The 23,421-nt window shown below is 40.9% G+C and overlaps 1 protein-coding gene across 2 annotated transcripts in view; it reads right to left on the bottom strand.

Annotated features, from left to right (window-relative positions):
- Nucleotides 1-487: 487 nt before the first annotated feature.
- The window catches only part of LOC126236987 (MFS-type transporter SLC18B1-like), a 126,106-nt gene continuing 103,172 nt past the window's right edge, over nucleotides 488-23,421 (bottom strand). For both annotated transcript variants that reach the window (XM_049946711.1, XM_049946712.1), the window contains exons 5-12: nucleotides 22,957-23,104; nucleotides 22,815-22,883; nucleotides 22,626-22,740; nucleotides 22,399-22,514; nucleotides 14,133-14,323; nucleotides 13,650-13,745; nucleotides 13,389-13,557; nucleotides 488-1,223 (exon numbers count right to left, since the gene is read on the bottom strand). In XM_049946711.1, coding sequence (XP_049802668.1) covers nucleotides 1,053-1,223; nucleotides 13,389-13,557; nucleotides 13,650-13,745; nucleotides 14,133-14,323; nucleotides 22,399-22,514; nucleotides 22,626-22,740; nucleotides 22,815-22,883; nucleotides 22,957-23,104 — 1,075 coding nt within the window. In that variant the 3' untranslated portion in view covers nucleotides 488-1,052. The remainder of the gene's footprint in view (nucleotides 1,224-13,388; nucleotides 13,558-13,649; nucleotides 13,746-14,132; nucleotides 14,324-22,398; nucleotides 22,515-22,625; nucleotides 22,741-22,814; nucleotides 22,884-22,956; nucleotides 23,105-23,421) is intronic.

Below are 23,421 nucleotides of genomic sequence, written 5' to 3'. Positions count from 1 at the left end.
AGTTGAAAAAGCACTCTTTTAGACTCTTGACTCTGCCTTGTTAGAGGCAAGACATTTTTTTCAGTCTTTTCTGACAGTCATGGTGTCTATGCAGACTTTCTTTTGAATGTAAATCAATTTGTTTCTAACATATGATGGTGCAAGGTACTTACAGAAGTTACATAATTATGTTGAAAGTGTGAATTTTTATTGTGCTTTAAAGTCAAATACATCGTTCATTGATGAAAAAGTTTGTATGACTACTTATTTCACTGGTAGAAAGAGGCTTGAAAGTTCCTGTACCTAGCGTTATTTGACAGAGAAGTAGTCAAGAGTGTTTCCAGCAGCCGGCTATCCAATAGATAAGAGTGGCTGCAAATCCCATGTAAGTCTTCTTGTAAAGAAGTGGAATGTGGTTTGGTGAAATAAATCAGTGTAACCCAGACCCACATTCACAGTAAGTGTCAAAGCATTACAATGGATGAAATAATTAATTAATAGTAAAGGCTTCCTGAAAAATTGTTTATTTACACATCACAAAATTATTTTTAAAAATTAAAAATTGTTTTCACATTATAAAGATAACATTTTAAAATCATTGAAATAAATAAAACATTTAAACAACAAATACAATGTTTACGGTGTGACTAGAGGCAGGCAATGAACATGTCATGAGCAAAAATAGTAATGTTATGAGCCCCACTTGCAGCACTCTGTTAACAGATAGTCTTATGAAATACTTATCCCAAAGGAACATAGATTTGTGCAGATTTAAGTACAAAAACAGTCTTCCACATTTTAAAAACACACTGAAAGATATAATTTTTCAGCAGCTGCAAGAAAACTCAGAAACATCTCTATTTGCAATCTGTTAAATAGTTTTCACTTCAACATTGCGTCATCTCTGGTTACAGGGCTCCTGATCAAACAAAATTCTGTTAATGTTCACATTCAGCATTTACATAAAGTTTCCTGATGTCTTACTCCTTAATTTCACAGCCAAAACCTTCCCAAAACACATCCAAGTACATAAAATTTGAGGTAGGACACCAGTGCGCCCACTTCTTTTCCATTCAAGAAGGTATTTCTGCCCTTTCTTCTGTGGTTGGGACTGCTCCATAACCATTTGATACTATTTTTACACTTCCCAGCAAATCTGCTTTGTTTTCTTCATGATTCCATGTGGCCATTACAGAAAGTCTTGTCTTCCTCTCCCAGCAGAGAAAACTTACTACAGATGTAAACTAAAACAAAACAGTGTTTATGTTAAATTTTAATTTATGTTAAATTTTAATTATAAATGAGACAAGAGTATTACTTATTGTTGTTTAAGGAGGAATGTAATCAGGACTTTCAAATCTATGCGGAGTTAATGTACAGAGAGACACTGACATCTTAACATATCAATGAGCTTAGCAGTTTCTTCGTATTAGGCCATAAGTTATCAGTTGAATACTCCAGCAGTCATTGTTCCAGTAAGCTCACATTTATAATCTGTATGTATTACCTGCCAAGTGATGTACATATACATATAATCCTTTTTTATTTCAACTAAGTAAGCAAAATATTGCAATGTCAGGAAACTAAAGTGTTATTGTATTACCTCAGCACCAGCAATATCTGCTAAAAGAGGAAAAAATGTCATTTAAGGGGGCCCAGATAATGGTTTCAAACTCAATTTTTTTCTAATTACCTTGAAATGATAAAAGCCTTTATCTTACAGTAAGGTATAAATGAAAGACTACAGAGTATTCAACAAACAAGCTTTGAATTTCCAGTGTCAAAATTAGTCTTCCTGTCTCTTTAATCAAACAATGGAAAATCTAGGATGGAATGTAACAATATGAGAGAAGGAAACTTGCTACTCACCATACAGCAGAGATGCTGAGCCGCGATAAGGACAATAAAAAGATTCGCACAATCATAGCTTTTGGCCATTAAGGCCTTTGTTCAGCAGGATACACACACACACACACACACACACACACACACACACACACACACACACACACACACACACACACACACACACACCTGCAGTCTCAGAGAGCTGAAACTACACTGCGATCAGCAGCACCAGTGCATGATGGGAGTGGCGACTGGGTGGGGGTAAGGAGGAGGCTGGGGTGGGGAAGGGGAGGGATAGTATGGTGGGAGGGGCAGACAGTGAATTGTTGCAGTTTAGATGGAGGGTAGGAGAGGAGGTGGGGAGGGGGTAACTAGCAGAAAGGAGAGAAATTAAAATAAAAGAAATTACAAGACTGGGTGTGGCGGTGAAATGACGGCTGTGTAGTGCTGGAATGGTAACAGGGAGGGGGCTGGATGGGTGAGGACAGTGACTAACATAGGTTGAGGCCAGGAGGGCTACAGGAATGTGGGATGTATTCAGAGAAAGTTCCCACCTGCGCAATTCAGAAAAGCTGGTGTTGGTGGGAAGGATCCATATGGCACAGCCTGTGAAGCAGTCATTGAGATGAGGGGTATCTTGTTTGGCAGCGTGTTCAGCTGCAGGGTGGTCCACTTGTTTTTTGGCCATAGTTTGTCGCTGGCCGTTCATGCGGACAGACAGCTTGTTGGTTGCATGCCTACATAGAATGCAGCACAGTGGTTGCAGCTTAGCTTGTAGATCACATGACTGGTTTCACAGGTAGCCCTGCCTTTGATGTGATAGGTAATGTTAGTGACTGGACTGAAGTATTTGGTGGTAGGAGGATGTGTGGGACAGGTCTTACATCTAGGTCTATTACAGGGGTACAAACCATGAGGTAAGGGATTGGGAGCAGGGGTTGTGTAAGGATGGACGAGTACATTGTGTAGGTTCGGTGGATGGCGGAATACCATGGTAGGAGGGGAGGGGTGGGAAGGATAGTGGGTAGGACATTTCTCTTTTCAGGGCACGACGAGAGGTAGTCAAAACCCTGGTGGAGAATGTAATTCAGTTGCTCCAGTCCCAGATGGTACTGAGTCATGAGGGGAATGCTCCTCTGTGGCCGGACTGTGGGACTTTGGGAGGTGGTGGGAGACTGGAAAGATAAGGCACAAGAGATGTGTGTTTGTACAAGGATGGGAGGATAATTATGGTCAGTGAAGGCTTCAGTGAGACTCTCGGTATATTTAGAGGGGGCCTGTTCGTCACTCCAGATGCGATGACCACGGGTGGCTAGGCTGTACGGAAGGGACTTCTTGGTATGAAACGGGTGGCAGCTGTCGAAGTGGAGGTACTGCTGGTGGTTAGTAGGTTTGATATGGCTGGAGGTACTGATGTAGCTATCTCTGAGGCGGAGGTCAACATCTAGGAAGGTTGCTTGTTGGGTTGAGTAGGACCAGGTGAAGCAAATGGGGGAGAAGTAGTTGAGGTTCTGAAGGAATGTGAATAAGGTGTCTTCACCTTCAATCCAGATAGCAAAGGTTTCATCAGTGAATCTGAACCAGGTAAGGGGTTTAGTATTCGGGATTTTTAGAAAGGATTCCTCTAGATGGCCCATGAATAGGTTAGTGTAGGATGGTGCTATGCGGGTGCCCATAGCCATACCACATATTTGTTTGTAGGTAATGCCTTCAAAGGAGAAGTAATTATGGGTGAGGATATAGTTGGTCATGGAGACTAGGAAGGAGGTTGTTGGTTTGAATCCATAGGGCGTCTGGAAAGGTAGTATTATAGCAGTAAGGCCATGGGCATTAGGAATGTTAGTGTGCAGGGAAGTGGCATCAGTAGTGGCAAGCAGGGCACCATATGGTAAAGTGAGAGTAACTGTGGAGAGTCGGTCAAGGAAATGGTTGGTATCTTTTATATAGGAGGATAGGTTCCAGATCATAGGTTGAAGGTGTTGGTCTGTGAGAGCAGAGATTCTCTCAGTTCGGGGACAGTAACTGGCCACAATGGGGCATCCTGGGTGGTTGGGTTTATGGACTTTAGGAAGCATGTAGAAGGTGGGAGTGTGGGGAGTGGTAGGGGTAAGTAGAGAGATGAACTCTGGGGGAGGTTCTGTGATGGGCCTGAGGATGTGAGTAGTGACTGGAGATCCTGCTGGATTGCTGTAATGTGATCACTGTGGCATGGTTTGTAGGTGTAAGTGCGGCTCAAAACTACGGTGGTGGAGCCTTTGTCTGCAGGTAGGATTATAAGATCAGGATCAGTTTTTAGATGGTGGACTGTGGTTCTTTCTGTGGATGTAAGGTTAATATGCATGTTGAGGGATTTGGGGAATGATGGTGGGGCAAAGTTCGAGGATAAGAAATTCTGGAAAGTTAACAGGGGGTGGTTTGGAGGCAGTGGGGGTGGATCACGGTTGGATGGAGGAGTGAACTGAGTTAGGCAAGGTTCAATGTTGGTCTGGTTGAGTCTGATTGGTCAGGTTGGTGGCAAAAAGTGTTTCCACTGTAGGGACCAGGAGAAGGAGAGAAGGTCTTTAACTAGTCCTGCATGGTTGAATATGGGAGTGGGGCAAAAGGTGAGGCCTTTGTCCACCACTTCTACAACAACTTCCAAACCTCACCCACACCCCCTCACAGCTGACAAACTTTGTCTTTCAGACCTACTACACTTACCCCACCCTCTGAAACTCCCTCCCACCACCACACAGAACACAAATCCTAAACAGCCCTGCAACACAGTCATGAACCTTTCCTCCAAAAGCCTTAGTTCCACAGAAATATCAGTCCTTTCCAACGGCCTCACCTTTCGCCCCACTCCCATATTCAACCATGCATTACTAGTTAAAGACCTCCTCTCCTTCTCCTGGTCCCTACAGTGGAAACACTTTTCGTGACCAATCAGACTCAACCAAAGACAAATATTGAACCTTGCCTAACTCAGTTCACTCCTCCATCCAACCGTGATCCACCCCCACTGCCTCCAAACCAACCCCTGTTAACTTTCCAGAATTTCTTATCCTCGAACCTTGCCTTACCATCATTCCCCAAATCCCTCAACATGCACATTAACCTTACATCCACAGAAAGAACCGAAGTCCACCATCTAAAAACTGATCCCAATCTTATAATCCTACCTGCAGACAAAGGCTCCACCACCGTAGTTTTTAGCCGTGCTTACACCTACAAACCATGCCACAGTGATCACATTACAGCAATCCAGCAGGATCTCCAGTCACTACTCAAATCCTCAGGCCCATCACAGAACCTTCCCCCAGAGTTCATATCTCTACTTACCCCTACCACTCCCCACACTCCCACCTTCTACATGCTTCCTAAAGTCCATAAACCCAGCCACCCAGGATGCCCCATTGTGGCCAGTTACTGTGCCCCCACTAGGAAAATCTCTGCTCTCTTAGACCAACACCTTCAACCTATTACCTGGAACCTATCCTCCTATATAAAAGATACCAACCATTTCATTGACCGACTCCACAGTTACTCTCCCTCTACCATACGGTGCCCTGCTTGTCACTATTGATGCCACTTCCCTGTACACTAACATTCCTAATGACCATGGCCTTACTGCTATCACACTACCTTTCCAGATGCCCTATGGATTCCAAACCAATAACCTCTTTCCTAGTCTCCATGACCAACTATATCCTCACCCTCAATTACTTCTCCTTTGAAGGGGCATGTAACCTTCCGTGTGCCAAGTGTATCTAGATGACATTTTCTTTCCAGTTCACAATGACAGAACTGTACTCTTCCATAAACGAAATGCAAATCTCAGCCTGAAATTGGGTAGTGAAAATTTGCAGAACCAGAAGTTAATTATTTGAGCCACACAATTGTAGCCTCCAGGATCCCACCCAACCCACAGTCAATCAATGCAGTAAAATACTTTCTCTCTTAACATAAAAGGTAGTAGTAGGAGTAAAGTAAGAGAGTGAGGTGCAATCTTTGAGTTCTGTATTGTGTTTAATTCTATTGATTGCCTGGTCTATGAAGAATATATGGAGATGGAGAAAGATGTGAACATACAACGAATAAGGGTTGTAATGGATAGAAGAGACCTATTTGTGATGTATAACGACAGTTATTTCAAAGAGAAGTTTGGGTTTTGTAAGAAATCTTTTGAGTTGCTGCTTGGTATGCTGGAGCTGTTAATGCAGCATAAACCTGATAGGAACCATGTCTTGTCTCCTAGGCTGCAACTTCTTTGTGGACTGCAAGTCTTCTGCACAGGTACTTATCAAATCATATCAAGGGCTCTTATTAATATCCATCCTACTACTTCCGGAAGAGCTTTTAACAGTGTTATAAACTGTTTAATTGCCTTAAAGCCACTGTATGTGCCCATGCCACTGAGACAAGAAAATATATCAAACAAAAGGGAATTCTATTGAACTGGTGGATTCCCAAATGTCATAGGGACCACAGATTGTGTACATATACCCATACTTTGCCCTTCTGGAGCACAAGTAGAACTACACAGAAAGTCCAAGAATTTATTTTTTATCAATGCACATATCACCTGTGATGCCAATATGAAGATTTTCAATGCGGTAAAGCTGTTGGCCAGGTTTCATGCATGATGCATGCATTTGGGACAATAGCAGAGTTTCTGCAGAATTTGAAAATGGACAATACAATTGGTTGCTTGTTGGAGATAGTAGATATGCTCTCTCCAAACATCTTATGACGGCTGTGTTTCGAGCCCACACAAGAGCCGAACAGCACTACAATAGAGCTCATATTGTCACAAGATGTGTAATAGAGCGAGCGTTCAGTGTTTCAAAGAAATTTTTTCCAAATTCTCACTGAAACAATGCTATTTAAACCAACTCTGTGTGAATGTTATTGTGGCTGCTGCAGTTCTCCACAACTTTGGAACAGAAGTCAGAGATGTGTTTCACAGTGATAGTGTGGAGGCAAATGACATCAAACAATAAGCATTTCAGCAGAAGCTGATGCTGCAGACCAAGCAGCCAGGTCTATTATACTTAATTGCTTTAATTAAAATTGTACTAGTTTGATAATAAAATTAGTAGTTATTGTAAAGACTTCCTTGTAGGCCCACAGTTTCCTGCCTCTATTCAATGACACTTATTGAAAAATGGGAATGATCTGTGTTTTTCTCCAATAACCAGGAACACTTTGTTCCTCCAGAGACCTATGGTATGCTGCTACTAGAGGAGTGTAAGTCCTTTCCCATACTCAGTATAGTATCTTATTGGTATCCCATCAGGTCCAGTGGCCTTCCCTCTGTTTAGCAATTTCAGTTGCTTTTCTATCACTTATTTTTATATCAGCCATTTTGTCATGTGTGTGAAAATTTAAAGAACGTACTACAGTGCAATCTTATGTCAAAAGTTTTGGGGAAAGACTTAGTATTTTGGCTTTTTCTGTTTCAGTGCCATTATGGAGAATTCTGAATATGTTGAACACTCCACACATCACTCTCTGTACAATGATTTTGGCTTTGGCTACATTTCAATTTGCATCGAAGCATTCTCTACTTTTGTAGCAGCTTTCTAACATGGCTGTCTAACCAAATTGGGTCTTTTTCATCCCTAATTTCCTAGCACATACCTGTCTAAAGCTTACAGTAAAATGATCTAATTGTCAACTGATACCTATTATCACTGGAGATGAAATTTTCATTAATTTGTACTCTGTCACTCTTGCTATGGAGGAAGATCTTCCTACATTTATTTATATTGCTATTCACAGCCTTATGATCACTGATTTCCTGTTATAAAATTTACGTCTGATTGCTACTAGCAGTTCCAAGATGTTACCTTTACATGTCAGTTCTGTGACTGACTGCTCAAAGTCATTTCAGGTAAGACATTCACAACAATTTCACATGATTCTCTGCTCCTACTACCCACTCTTATTACTCTGGTCTCCCTGTCTGTAGCCGCTAAATTGAAATCTCCATCCAATACTACAACATTACCAAGAAATTAATGTGAAGCTTCATCACTATGTTCTTGAGGCAGGAGATCTTCAAAAGCATCCAATGGCCGTGTTTGATCCACCTTTAACACTTTTGTTCACCCTGATTACTTCACATTCAGAATCTATACTAATCACGCTAGATATTTTTTCTGACCATAAACACACTTCCACCATCAGCATTTAACCTATCTTTGTGATATACATTCCAATCCGAGTTTACAATTCATTGCCACTAACATCTAGTTTCAGCCAGCTTTCTGTCCTCTGTGGGTACTGTTACTGTTTATAAGTGTGACTAGTTTGGGAACTTTCCATAGGCAAAGTTAACATTTTCTTTCTCTGAACAGCTATGATTAATGCTACCTTGTCTGGAATCAGAACAGATCTTAGCAGGCTTGTAAGGGTATTTCTCTATTTAAAAAAAAAAAAAAAAAAAAAAAACACATGTATGCACACCACACAGTCCACTACACTAATAACCACTTTCTGCATGTAGTGCACACATGACCTATTAAGGGAAGTCCTAAAATTCTCCAGCTGATAGCAGTGATCAAGAAATCTGTGTCCAAGATAATCAGTCTGAGCCTCTCGTTTAAGCCTTCCACTCAGCTCCAAACCAGAGGACCATGACTGATTCCGGAAAGTATGCTGCAAAACAATGGCTCTGCTTCCAATCCCTAGGTAAGACTAGCTGTCTTCACAAAATCAGCCAGCTGCCTGTAGGACCCAAGGATGGCATTTGAAGCCACGTGGTACAACTTTTACATCTACATCTACCTTTATACTCCGTAAGCCACCCAACGGTGTGTGGCGGAGGGCACTTTACGTGCCACTGTCATTACCTCCCTTTCCTGTTCCAGTTGCGTATGGTTCGCGGGAAGAATTTCTGTCTGAAAGCCTCCGTGCACGCTCTAATCTCTCTAATTTTACATTCGTGATGTCCTTGGGAGGTATAAGTAGGGGGAAGCAATATATTTGATACCTCATCCAGAAACGCACCCTCTCGAAACCTGGTGAGCAAGCTACACCACGATGCAGAGCGCCTCTCTTGCAGAGTCTGCCACTTGAGTTTGTTAAACATCTCCGTAATGCTATCATGGTTACCAAATAACCCTGTGACGAAATGCGCCACTCTTCTTTGGATCTTCTCTATCTCCTCCGTCAACCCGATCTGGTACGGATCCCACACTGATGAGCAATACTCAAGTATACATCGAACGAGTGTTTTGTAAGCCACCTCCTTTGTTGATGGACTACATTTTCTAAGGACTCTCCCAATGAATCTCCACCTGGTACCCGCCTTACCAACAATTAATTTTATATGATCATTCCACTTCAAATCGTTCCGCATGCATACTCCCAGATATTTTACAAAAGTAACTGCTACCAGTGTTTGTTCCGCTATCATATAATCATACAATGAAGGATCCTTCTTTCTATGTATTCGCAATACATTACATTTGTCTATGTTAAGGGACAGTTGCTACTCCCTGCACCAAGTGCCTATCCGCTGCAGATCTTCCTGCATTTCGCTACAATTTTCTATTGCTGCAACTTCTCTGTATACTACAGCATTATCCGCGAAAAGCCGCATGGAACTTCCGACACTATCTACTAGGTCATTTATATATATTGTGAAAAGCAATGGTCCCATAACACTCCCCTGTGGCACGCCAGAGGTTACCTTAACGTCTGTAGACGTCTCTCCATTGATAACAACATGCTGTGTTCTGTTTGCTAAAAACTCTTCAATCCAGCCACACAGCTGGTCTGATATTCCGTAGGCTCTTACTTTGTTTATCAGGCGACAGTGCGGAACTGTATCGAACGCCTTCCGGAAGTCAAGAAAAATAGCATCTACCTGGGAGCCTGTATCTAATATTTTCTTGGTCTCATGAACAAATAAAGCGAGTTGGGTCTCACACAATCGCTGTTTCCGGAATTCATGTTGATTCCTACATAGTAGATTCTGGGTTTCCAAAACCGACATGATACTCGAGCAAAAAACATGTTCTAAAATTCTACAACAGATCGACGTCAGAGATATAGGTCTATAGTTTTGCGCATCTGCTCGACGACCCTTCTTGAAGACTGGGACTACCTGTGCTCTTTTCCAATCATTTGGAACCCTCCGTTCCTCTAGAGACTTGCGGTACACGGCTGTTAGAAGGGGGCAAGTTCTTTCGCGTACTCTGTGTAGAATCGAATTGGTATCCCGTCAGGTCCAATGGACTTTCCTCTGTTGAGTGATTCCAGTTGCTTTTCTATTCCTTGGACACTTATTTCCGATGTCAGCCATTTTTTCGTTTGTGCGAGGATTTAGAGAAGGAACTGCAGTGCGGTCTTCCTCTGTGAAACAGCTTTGGAAAAAGGTGTTTAGTATTTCAGCTTTACACGTGCCATCCTCTGTTTCAATGCCATCATGATCCCCGAGTCTCTGGATATGCTGTTTCAAGCCACTTACTGATTTAACTTAAGACCAGAAATTCCTAGGATTTTCTGTCAAGTCGGTACATAGAATTTTACTTTCGAATTCACTGAACGCTTCACGCATAGCCCTCCTTACGCTAACTTTGACATCGTTTAGCTTCTGTTTGTCTGAGAGGTTTTGGCTGCGTTTGAACTTGGAGTGAAGCTCTCTGCTTTCGCAGTAGTTTCCTAACTTTGTTGTTGTACCACGGTGGATTTTTCCCGTCCCTCACCGTTTTACTTGGCACGTACCTGTCTAAAACGCATTTTACGATTGCCTTGAACTTTTTCCATAAACACTCAACATTGTTAGCGTCGGAACAGAAATTTTCGTTTTGATCTGTTAGGTAGTCTGAAATCTGCCTTCTAGTACTCTTGCTAAACAGATAAACCTTCCTCACTTTTTTAATATTCCTATTAACTTCCATATTCAGGGATGCTGCAACGGCCTTATGATCACTGATTCCCTGTTCTGCACATACAGAGTCAAAAAGTTCGGGTCTGTTTGTTATCAGTAGGTCCAAGATGTTATCTCCACGAGTCGGTTCTCTGTTTAATTGCTCGAGGTAATTTTCGGATAGTGCACTCACTATAATGTCACTCGATGCTCTGTCCCTACCACCCGTCCTAAACATCTGAGTGTCCCAGTCCATATCTGGTAAATTGAAATCTCCACCTAAGACTAACATGCTGAGAAAATTTATGTGAAATGTATTCCAAATTTTCTCTCAGTTGTTCTGCCACTAATGCTGCTGAGTCGGGAGGTCGGTGAAAGGAGCCAATTATTAACCTAGCTCGGTTGTTGAGTGTAACCTCCACCCATAATAATTCACAGGAACTATCCACTTTACTTCACTACAGGATAAACTACTACTAACAGCAACGAACACTCCACCACCGGTTGCATGCAATCCATCCTTTCTAAACACCGTCTGTACCTTTGTAAAAATTTCGGCAGAATTTATCTCTGGCTTCAGCCAGCTTTCTGTACCTATAACGATTTCAGCTTCGGTGCTTTCAATCAGCGCTTGAAGTTCCGGTACTTTACCAATGCAGCTTCGACAATTTACAATTACAATACTGATTGCTGCTTGGTCCCCGCATGTCGTGACTTTGCCCCGCACCCGTTGAGGCTGTTGCCCTTTCTGTACTTGCCCAAGGCCATCTAACCTAAAAAACCGCCCAGCCCACGCCACACAACCCCTGCTACCCGTGTAGCAACTTGTTGCGTGTAGTGGACTCCTGACCTATCCAGCGGAACCCGAAACCCCACCACCCTATGGCGCAAGTCGTGGAATCTGCAGCTCACACGGTCGCAGAACCGTCTCAGCCTCTGATTCAGACCCTCCACTCGGCTCTGTACCAAAGGTCCGCAGTCAGTCCTGTCGACGATGCTGCAGATGGTGAGCTCTGCTTTCATCCCACTAGCGAGACTGGCAGTCTTCACCAAATCAGATAGCCGCCGGAAGCCAGAGAGGATTTCCTCCGATCCATAGCGACACACATCATTGGTGCCGACATGAGCGACCACCTGCAGATGGGTGCACCCTGTACCCTTCATGGCATCCGGAAGGACACTTTCCACATGTGGAATGACTCCCCCCGGTATGCACACGGAGTGCACATTGGTTTTCTTCCCCTCTCTTGCTGCCATTTCCCTAAGGGGCCCCATTACGCGCCTGACGTTGGAGCTCCCAACTACCAGTAAGCCCACCCTCTGTGACTGCCCGGATCTTGCAGACTGAGGGGCAACCTCTGGAACACGACAAGCAGCCATATCAGGCCGAAGATCAGTATCAGCCTGAGACAGAGCCTGAAACTGGTTCGTCAAACTGGAGAGGCCTTCTGTTTAGCCCTCCGGAATGTCTTTCGCCCCCTGCCACACCTTGAGACGACCTCCCACTCTACCACAGGTGAGGGGTCAGCCTCAATGTGGGCAGTACCCCAGGCAACCACAGTATTAGTCCGATCGGGGGATGTGTGGGACGAGCTGGCCGTCCCCGACAAACCCCCATCCGGACCCCCACAGTGATGTCCATTGGCAACAGCCTCAAGCTGTGTGACCGAAGGGGTGCCAACTCAGCCTGCATATGAACACAGCAGTTGCAGTCCCTATCCATGCTAAAAACTGTTGTGCAAAGAACGTTTGAACTAATCTACAGAGAGCATAAACAAATCGACACAAAATTTAAATGGTTATTAAAATACAAGATTGCCTAGTAAATGCAGTAATGCTGCTACTTGCACACTGCTGATACACTGCTCGACGGCGGAAGGAGACCACGCGATTTTACACTATTCAGGTACTAAAACGCGATGCTACAACTCTCAAATACTATAATATGCCCGAAATTTAGGAATTAAACAATGTAAGTACCGAAAACACGCAAAGAAGTTAAGAATTGAACTATGTAACGAATGAGTGAGCTAGGAGTATACGACTTGCTGCTGCAGCTGCTTATCCAACGGCAGCAGGGATATGTGAAACATTAGAAGTGTCTCTAAAATTTTACCCTTTACTCTAGCTGTCGACAGAACTCAACAGTCCTTCAGTCACTGATGACTGATTACAGTTGTTATTTAATGTAGTAGTTTTTGCATACATGTATGGAATGTTAAGAAATCCTAATGTGTGGTACAATCTGATATAGTTCCAACAGTAGTTGGATTTTCAAAGTTTGTACCATCACTACTGCTGACATTGAGTAAGTCATACTAAACACAAGATGATCAGTGGTGGATTCAGAAGCAGTGTACCCAATGTGCTTATGTATATATTAAATTTTGTGTGCAAGTGTGAGAACATGTTTTGTGTGTCTGCATAGCATATATCTGAGGCAGAATATGGGAACCAGAATGTTATTCAATCATTAGGATATGGGAAATTGCCTAAAAACCACATCCAGGCTGATCACATCAATCATTCATAATTAATCTACCAGATGCGTTGGATCCAGTGCCAGAAAACCTGCCTCATGCTGGCAGCAGTCATGTTAACAAACATGGCTACTTGGCCGTTATCACCATTACTATGTAACAGTATTACTTGTTACAAATATCACAATGTTCTGGTGATGCTTCAACACATCATTACTTACCACAATGATCTGGAATACAATTATGAAGAGTGTTCCTGTCCTGAACCCAACTGTATCAAAAAGAACTCCAGCTACAGAAGGTCCTATGAAATCTCCAAGGGCAAATGAAGCAGCCCAAATACCAGAAACAAGCCCATATGTTGTCAGATCATCTGCCATACCCCATTTACTGCAAAACATGAAAAGTTGCAACATATACAGCACTAAAACCAAACATTATGGTAACATATCTAAAAGAGTAGAGTAAGACTTTATACTTACACAGCTGATCTTAGTGCATCTATGAAACATGGGACAAGTGTACATGCTATTCCAAATCCATGGATTATTAGCCCAAGAATACACAGCCACAGCTTCCTGTAAGGCAAGATTACTTAACTCAGAATTGAGAAAGTGTTTTTTGTTGTCTTATACATTTCTGAATATTGCATCAAATTAGCTAAGCTGTTTAAATTTGCTGTCATGATTTTTGTAATAATTGGTGCAAATGAAGTCAGTAGAACATGACAGTTGGATCAGCTAATAGTGAGGAAGACAAAAACAGGACAGCTTAAGACCAGCAGAGAGAACTGTGTAATCTGTGTCAAATGAAGAGAAAAGTGGAGGAGAGAAAAAAAGCACAAGAATTTATAATGCTTTTTAATATTTGACTATTTTTTGTACATCAAATTTTAAATTATTAATGATCAAAGAAAGTGGAGTGAAAGCAAAACTACAAAGCTACATTTCAATGGCATTACTTACGTTGGCACTGGTATGAAAGGAGCAGGTCCAATTAATGAAAAGCTAATAATAATTAGAATATTTCCAACTGCCATCAATTTCTTTGGGTATATTCTTTTGTCACACAGTTTTCCAACAAATGGAGCTGTCAATGCATAAATCCCACCACTTATGATAAATACAAATCCAAGAGCAAAAGGAGGCAATTTGAACTGAAACAGAAAGGTACTTATTAATAACCACATAAAATTTTTAAAAAGTTATTAAGTTTATTTGGTCAGCAGAAATACTGAAAGGAAAGAGCAGCGATGCTTCTATAAATTTAAAAGAACATGTGACAAGTCATCACCCAGTATTTTAATTTTGTATTAATGATTTTTAGGGGTCATCTGTGTGTAACTAATTAATGTAATTTACATTTTGCCAAATATATTTCACCTCAGTAGAGTACTCTTTTGCACAGTAGTACCCATTGTTGATTTTCCAAATGTGTTGTTGCTGCTCTACTGTTGTCTACATCACTAACAATCCTCACTTACCAGCACTCAACTCAAACTGACCATGTGCACCTGCTGTGCCAACAAAATTTACTGTCGAGTAGAAAGATTCAACAAGAGACTAGGAAGGACACACAGATTGCTAACAGTACACACTGCCACTGATATTACTTCAAATAAATTTAGGTACTGTGCACCTCACAAAACATGAATTGCATTTATTCAAGTGTGCTATGAGGTGTGTGAGAAAAATAATGAAACTGACAACACTGGGAGTGATCTGACTACATTGTGTTATTACACTTGTTTAAACCAGAGTGTTCATCCCATCAGTCCAAGTTTCAGCTCCATACAGCCATCATGCGAGATTTGAGAAAGCCATCAGTGAAGTTGTGTTTTTGTTGCATGTTACAAAAATGGAACAGCAGAATTTAGAGCAGCATTATGCAAGTTTTTTGTTAAACCAAGGGAATCCATGAGGGTGACCTCTGATAAGTTGGAACAGGCCTATGGAGAGCATTCATTGTCAAGAACACAAGTTTTTCACTTGCATAAATCATTTTTGGAAGGCTGAGAACATGAAGAGGAACCCCACTCAGGGAGACCAACTTCAAATCTGATGGAACTACAAATGTGTGCATGCTCTTGTTAGATCAGGCCAACATTTAACATTAAGAATGAGGGTGGCCTATTAAACACTTTCACTGCACATAAAAATTTTGATATAAGTTTCGCAAATTCAAAACGTTTGTGCCAAAACATCTCACAGCTGTCCAGAAGGATAACCAAAGAAAAGTATGTATTGATCTTGAGAGGATTGCCGATGACCACGAACAGTTCAGTCGTGTGATCACAAGTGATGAATCCTGGATTTATAAGATTGTCCTGAGAAAATTTGGCAAGTCGGGAGTGGCATAAGGACACCAAGTGAACTGAAAAAAAGCTTGAATGAGCAAATGAAAGATCTAGACCTTGCTGATTTGCTATTTTGACAATAAGGGTATATTACGTAAGGAATCTGTTCCTCCTGGACAAAATAAACTATCAACCAAGTGTTTTATGAAGATGTCCTTGAAAGGTTCAAGAAAAGGGTGTCTTGAATGAGACTGGACACCACAGACAATATGATGCTGTATCATGACAACACCACATGTCATATGGCCACCTCTATCACGGAATTTTTGATCTTTAAAGGCATGCCTGTTTCACAGCCCCACTATTCACCTAATCAGAGTCCTTGTGACTTTTTCTCAAATTTGGATAGACTTTTACAAGGATGTTATTTTGGGACTCTGGAGAACATTCAAAATAATGTGATTGACATGTTAAAAGCCCTACCAGTTGAAGCCTTTCAGCACTGCTACCAAGAAAAAACATCTGAATCCATCTACCACCACCACTACCACCACCACCACCACCACCACCACCACCAATTTCCCCGAGTAATTTAAATGAGACATACGTGCTGAATATTTTAAACTAGAACTCATCTGAGTACATCAGCCCATCCAAATTTGGCATCAATTATTTATTTGCAAAAAAATGGACTAAAAGGTGTAGAATTATTTTCTGGTGTGGATGAATTTTTCCTCAAATTTAACTCTCGAGCGCACGTGCCTGCGTATAAAGTGTACCAACCAAAAATAAAATGATTTTGTGTGGTTCCATTTTTTTTTCACAATTGCAAACCTGTACTTATGCCTTCAGTATTGCTTCAGGTAACAGCGATAAATTGCGTTGTCATATGTCCAAGGGAGCAGGAGTAATATAAAATACAAAGCAAGCTTGGCGAGAAAAAAGTTTGAGCATTTAAAAAAAAATTATCCCAGTTAGGAACTAGCAACCTAATCTCACATTGAGGTAGTTGTCTACAAGATAGATAGTGATTGAATAAGCAGCTGATGCAAATGCACTGTTTAATGCTTCAAATGCATCATTGCTGTCTTTAACACCAGTCCTTGGCAGCAGATGATGATGATGATGATGATGATGATGATGATGATGATGATGATGATGATGATGTTGTCGTCGTCTTCTTCTTCAGTCCTGAGACTGGTTTGATGCAGCTCTCCATGCTGCTCTATCCTGTGCAAGCTTCTTCATCTCCCAGTACCTACTGCAGCCTACATCCTTCTGAATCTGCTTAGTGTATTCATCTCTTGGTCTCCCTCTACGATTTTTACCCTCCACGCTGCCCTCCAATGCTAAATTTGTGATCCCTTGATGCCTCAAAACATGTCCTACCAACCGATCCCTTCTTCTAGTCAAGTTGTGCCACAACTTTCTCTTCTCCCCAATCCTATTCAATACCTCCTCATTAGTTACGTAATCTACCCACATTACCTTCAGCATTCTTCTGTAGCACCACATTTCGAAAGCTTCTATTCTCTTCTTGTCCAAACTGGTTATCGTCCATGTTTCACTTCCATACATGGCTACACTCCATACAAATACGTTCAGAAATGACTTCCTGACACTTAAATCTATACTCGATGTTAACAAATTTCTCTTCTTCAGAAACGCTTTCCTTGCCATTGCCAGTCTACATTTTATATCCTCTCTACTTCGACCATTGTCAGTTATTTTACTCCCTAAATAGCAAAACTCCTTTACTACTTTAAGTGTCTCATTTCCTAATCTAATTCCCTCAGCATCACCCGATTTAATTTGACTACATTCCACTATCCTCGTTTTGCTTTTGTTGATGTTCATCTTATATCCTCCTTTCAAGACACTGTCCATTCCGTTCAACTGCTCTTCCAAGTCCTTTTCTGTCTCTGACAGAATTACAATGTCATCGGCGAACCTCAAAGTTTTTACTTCCTCTCCATGAATTTTAATACCTACTCCGAATTTTTCTTTTGTTTCCTTTACTGCTTGCTCAATATACAGATTGAATAACATCGGGGAGAGGCTACAACCCTGTCTCACTCCCTTCCCAACCACTGCTTCCCTTTCATGCCCCTCGACTCTTATAACTGCCATCTGGTTTCTGTACAAATTGTAAATAGCCTTTTGCTCCCTGTATTTTACCCCTGCCACCTTCAGAATTTGAAAGAGTGTTCCAGTTAACATTGTCAAAAGCTTTCTCTAAGTCTACAAATGCTAGAAATGTAGGTTTGCCTTTTCTTAATCTTTCTTCTAAGATAAGTCTTAAGGTTAGTATTGTCTCACGTGTTCCAACAGTTCTACGGAATCCAAACTGATCTTCCCACAGGTCCGCTTCTACCAGTTTTTCCCATTCGTCTGTAAAGAATTCGCGTTAGTATTTTGCAGCTGTGACTTATTAAACTGATAGTTCGGTAATTTTCACATCTGTCAACACCTGCTTTCTTTGGGATTGGAATTATTATATTCTTCTTGAAGTCTGAGGGTATTTCGCCTGTCTCATATATCTTGCTCACCAGATGGTAGAGCTTTGTCATGACTGGCTCTCCCAAGGCCATCAGTAGTTCTAATGAAATGTTGTCTACTCCCGGGGCCTTGTTTCAACTCAGGTCTTCCAGTGCTCTGTCAATCTCTTCACGCAGTATCTTATCTCCCATTTCGTCTGCATCTACATCCTCTTTCATTTCCATAATATTGTCCTCAAGCACATCACCCTTGTATAAACCCTCTATATACTCCTTCCACCTTTCTGCTTTCCCCTCTTTGCTTAGAACTGGTTTTCCATCTGAGCTCTTGATACTGATGCAAGTGGTTCTCTTCTCTCCAAAGGTCTCTTGAATTTTCCTGTAGGCAGTATCTATCTTACCCCTAGTGAGGCAAGCCTCTACATCCTTACATTTGTCCTCTAGCCATCCCTGCTTAGCCATTTTGCACTTCCTGTCGATCTCATTTTTGAGACGTTTGTATTCCTTTTTGCCTGCTTCATTTACTGCATTTTTATGTTTTCTCCTTTCATCAATTAAATTCAATATTTCTTCTATTACCCAAGGATTTCTACTAGCCCTCGTCTTTTTACCTACTTGATTGTCTGCTGCCGTCACTACTTCATCCCTCAGAGCTACCCATTCTTCTTCTACTGTATTTCTTTCCCCCATTCCTGTCAATTGTTCCCTTATGCTCTCCGTGAAACTCTCTACAACCTCTGGTTCTTTCAGTTTATCCAGGTCCCATCTCCTTAAATTCCCACCTTTTTGCAGTTTCTTCAGTTTCAATCTGCAAGATTGTGGTCAGAATCCACATCTGCCCCTGGAAATGACCTACAATTTAAAACCTGGTTCCTAAATCTCTGTCTTACCATTATATAATCTATCTGATACCTTTTAGTATCTCCAGGATTCTTCCAGGTATACAACCTTCTTTTATGATTCTTGAACCAAGTGTTAGCTATGATTAAGTCATGCTCTGTGCAAAATTCTACAAGGCAGCTTCCTCTTTCATTTCTCCCCCCCAATCCATATTCACCTACTATGTTTCCTTCACTCCCTTTTCCTAATGATGAATTCCAGTCACCCATGACTATTAAACTTTCATCTCCCTTCACTACCCGAATAATTTCTTTTATCTCAACATACATTTCATCTATTTCTTCATCATCTGCAGAGCTAGTTGGCATATAAACTTGTACTACTGTAGTAGGCATGGGCTTTGTGTCTATTATGGCCACAATAATGCGTTCACTGTGCTGTTTGTAGTAGCTTACCCGCGTTCCTATTTTCCTATTCATTATTAAACCTACTCCTGCATTACCCCTATTTGACTTTGTGTTTATAACCCTGTAGTCACCTGACCAGAAGTCTTGTTCCTCCTGCCACCGAACTTCACTAATTCCCACTATATCTAACTCTAACCTATCCATTTCCCTTTTTAAATTTTCTAACCTACCTGCCCGATTAAGGGATCTGACATTCCACGCTCTGATCCGTAGAACGCTAGTTTTCTTTCTCCTGATAACAATGTCCTCTTGAGTAGTCCCCGCCCAGAGATCCGAATGGGGGACTATTTTACCTCCGGAATATTTTACCCAAGAGGACGCCATCATCATTTAATCATACAGTAAAGCTACATTTCCTCGGGAAAAATTACGGCTGTAGTTTCCCCTTGCTTTCAGCCATTCGCAGTACCAGCACAGCAAGGCCGTTTTGGTTAATGTTACAAGGCCAGATCAGTCAATCATCCAGACTGTTGCCCCTGCAACTACTAAAAAGGCCGCTGCCCCTCTTCAGAAACCACATGTTTGTCTGGCCTCTCAACAGATACCCCTCCGTTGTGGTTGCACCTACGGTACGGTACTGCCATCTGTATCGCTGAGGCGCGCAAGCCTCCCCACCAACGGCAAGGTCCATGGTTCATGGGGGGTGGCAGCAGATAGATGTAGTGAAAATTTATTTCATTCGTGTTTAATAAAACAGTAGTTTGTAAGTTTTTTTCTCCTTGTTGAAATGAAATAAGATTAAACTGTGATTTTGATCATACATGACTTACCTTGGTAACATCAGGAAAGCTATTCTTTTCATGTGTACAAAGTGTGCCGTGCGCCTGCTCGTGTTACGAGAAATGGCGTGCCTGCTCTAGGGTTAAAAATGCTATACTGATGGCAAACATGCCAAAGCATCAAATTAAGTCATCTGGGTAATTGTGGTGTTATTTCATATCTGTGTTAATGGAAATATTTTTAGAATGCGGAATAAATCTCACCTTTGTCAACATTCACAGTCACCAAAGTAAGTAAGTAACTGTTCTGCATTCTTTTGAAAATAATTTGTTGTTTTAATTTTCCCTCCACTTTATTTTGCCTTCTCATTTGCTCTATTTTTTGCTGTTTGATTTGAAATTATTTTTTCCACTCTTTGCCACCAATAAAATTTTGCTATTTGGGAAGCAAAATAACTGATGATGATTGAAGTAGAGAAGGTATAAAATGTAGACTGGCAATGGCAAGGAAAGCGTTTCTGAAGAAGAGAAATTTGTTAACATCGAGTATAGATTTAAGTGTCAGGAAGTCTTTTCTGAAAGCATGTGTATGGAGTGTAGCCATGCATGGAAGTGAAACATGGACGATAAATAGTTTGGACAAGAAGAGAATAGAAGATTTAGAAATGTGCTACAGAAGAATGCTGAAGATTAGATGGGTAGATCACATAACTAATGAGGTGGTATTGAATAGAATTGGGGAGAAGAGTTTGTGGCACAACTTGACAAGAAGAAGGTACCGGTTGGTAGGACATGTTCTGAGGCATCAAGGGATCACAAATTTAGCATTGGAGGGCAGAGTGGAGGGTGAAAATCATAGAGGGAGACCAAGAGATGAATACACTAAGCAGATTCAGAAGGATGTAGGTTGCAGTAAGTACTGGGAGATGAAGAAGCTTGCACAGGATATGGTAGCACGGAGAGCTGCATCAAACCAGTTTCAGGACTGAAGACCACAACAACAAGGTGGCCACCTGGTCTTGCCTAGTGGTAGAAAAGGTCCTGGATGCATCACAAGGTTCACTGTCCACTTTTCTGATGCCTGCCTTCTTATGTGCACACCACTTCAGCAACTGAGGACTAACAATGAAGTTTTTGTTTTACTTATCTGTTGTTTTGTTACTAGTCTCAGCATCCTATACCATTTTAAAGTAATATTACTGCCATTAGCCACCAAGCTACTGCCCTTCTACAGAATTAGAATATTTAACATTTACAAATTCTGTGAAGACTATTACAAGAATCTTTACCAATTTATTAAAATAAAAATTACTGCAATCACTTTTAGATGCTGAGTGTATGGACACCTTTCAAGGTCTCACCAAGTGAAAGCTTTGTGGTAGTAAAGAAGCTACAACTTCTATATGTGAACTACATGAGCTAAATGCAGTGGAATCCCTTAATATTTCATTACAAATATTCCTGACACTTTATGAAAAACTGGACAATTATGTGATATGATAAAAATGGAAACTCTCCCCCTGAAAGATAAAACTGCAGGAGCTCATGTTGAAGCCATCTACAATTTTCCAGGACCATACTTTATCAATATGATTTGTAGTATCAACCCATGTTTCTAAATTCTTATCAAAAACCTTTACAGTCTCTAAATATATTTGATTTTGTAAATTACATGTATGAATTCCATTCTTGCCTCATACTTCATTGTGTTATAACTTTTTATAACTTAAAGCTTTTTGTATTGTGCTCTGTTTCACTTAAACAATTTCTTTCAGCCAGCCTTTTCTTTCTGTATGTGTGTTTATGTGAGTAATGTCATTCAGATTTTAACTCAGCATAGTAACAGTATTATAAACTTGGTTAAGGACAACCCAGTACATTTGAGATATATTCAGCATTAGATCAGGATATTAAATATAGAAAAGTCATAGATACAATCTATCTTATTCTCTAGCCTCTGTCAGACTCCACCACCACAGTCTAGCCTTGCTACTGCTTCAATTTTGTTCTGCTTAAATTAGATTCTGATTTCTTCTTTCTATTTTCATTATATAGGTCCTCTACCCACAGCTACCTTATGTTGTATCCATCCGTCCTATTGACAACAAACTACCAACACCTTTTGGCACCTGTGTTTACATCTTCTCAATCTTTCTCCAAAGGGGTATGAGTTACAGGTTCACCATCTTGTTTGTGTGTTTCCCCACTCACCAAATACTTTACATTTTTTACACTGAGATAGTGTTGTCATAATACTTCTTATTACTTATAACATACAAAATATTAGACTACAAGTTTGGGCTTATTGGTTTCTTATGCAGGTTATTATCCATGCGCTTTCACTCAGTTCAAAGTGATATCAACTACCTCAAGAACCAACTCAGGCTTTTACACACTGTTGTGACAATTACCTCCCTCAGGTGAGGCTCCAGTGTAGATGAATTGAAACCCATACTCATTGATGTGCCAATTATACATATTATGTCCAACACAACTGCAGGAACTTTCAGAATTTTCATTAACTGTCCTGAAAATGAAGAAATCCAATTTCAGTAAATGATTGTATTGTTGCAAAAAAATAAAAAATAAAAAAAAATAAAAAAAATAAAAAAAAGCTTTCTGTACTTTTAGAACTCACCTTTTTGCTGAACATCCTCACCAATTTCTAATGGTGGAAGAATACAGTATATCAATAGGCCCGCTAGAGCTGTAATAGATCCCATCACTACAAATGGGAGAACATATCCTCCAAGCTGTCAAAGAAAGGTGTTGAATTTAATTAAGTGAATATTTGCCACAGTCAACACCAATTAATGTTGCTACTTACAGAATACAGAACTCCTCCAATTGATGGTCCAGCAATGTACCCCAGTCCGTAAAAGACTTCCAGTGTCGCCTGCAACAAATATGTTTTAAGAGAGCATGCTCATTTAAATTTTAAGAGAATAATATACGAGTGTCTCACTTACAAATGTTGTTGCCACTGAATGTGGAAACATCATTGCTGTAATTGAGAAAGCAGCAGTTACAGCTGCTGAAGAACCAAGGGCTTCAGCTATTCTGACTACAAACGAGAGTGCTATGAAAGGAACATGACCCTGCACAAAAGCCAGCAGCCTGTAACAAGAAGAAACATTTTTAATCGACATATCTAAATTAGTCATACCATAACTTATATGCTATTAAGCACAAATTAAGGAAGTACACAATGCAGTAAAACACTATGTGCCACTAACATTATATGCCACAAAAAAGTTATACCTAACACAAACTGTCAATGTACTGCACATTAATGATTAAAGTCATGTGAGCATACATATGTCGCCACTTGAGATAAAAAGAAACTGAAAAAACAATGTAGTTATATCAGTGAGCGGTAAGTTGGTTGGGTGCTTTCGGGAGTAAAGGGACCAAACTACTGGGTCATCAGTCCC

This window comes from Schistocerca nitens, chromosome 2, assembly GCF_023898315.1.
Source record: "Schistocerca nitens isolate TAMUIC-IGC-003100 chromosome 2, iqSchNite1.1, whole genome shotgun sequence".
Taxonomy (NCBI): Eukaryota; Metazoa; Arthropoda; class Insecta; order Orthoptera; family Acrididae; genus Schistocerca; species Schistocerca nitens.
Note: the sequence above shows the minus strand (reverse complement) of the source record. Positions and strands in the feature narration are given on the sequence as shown.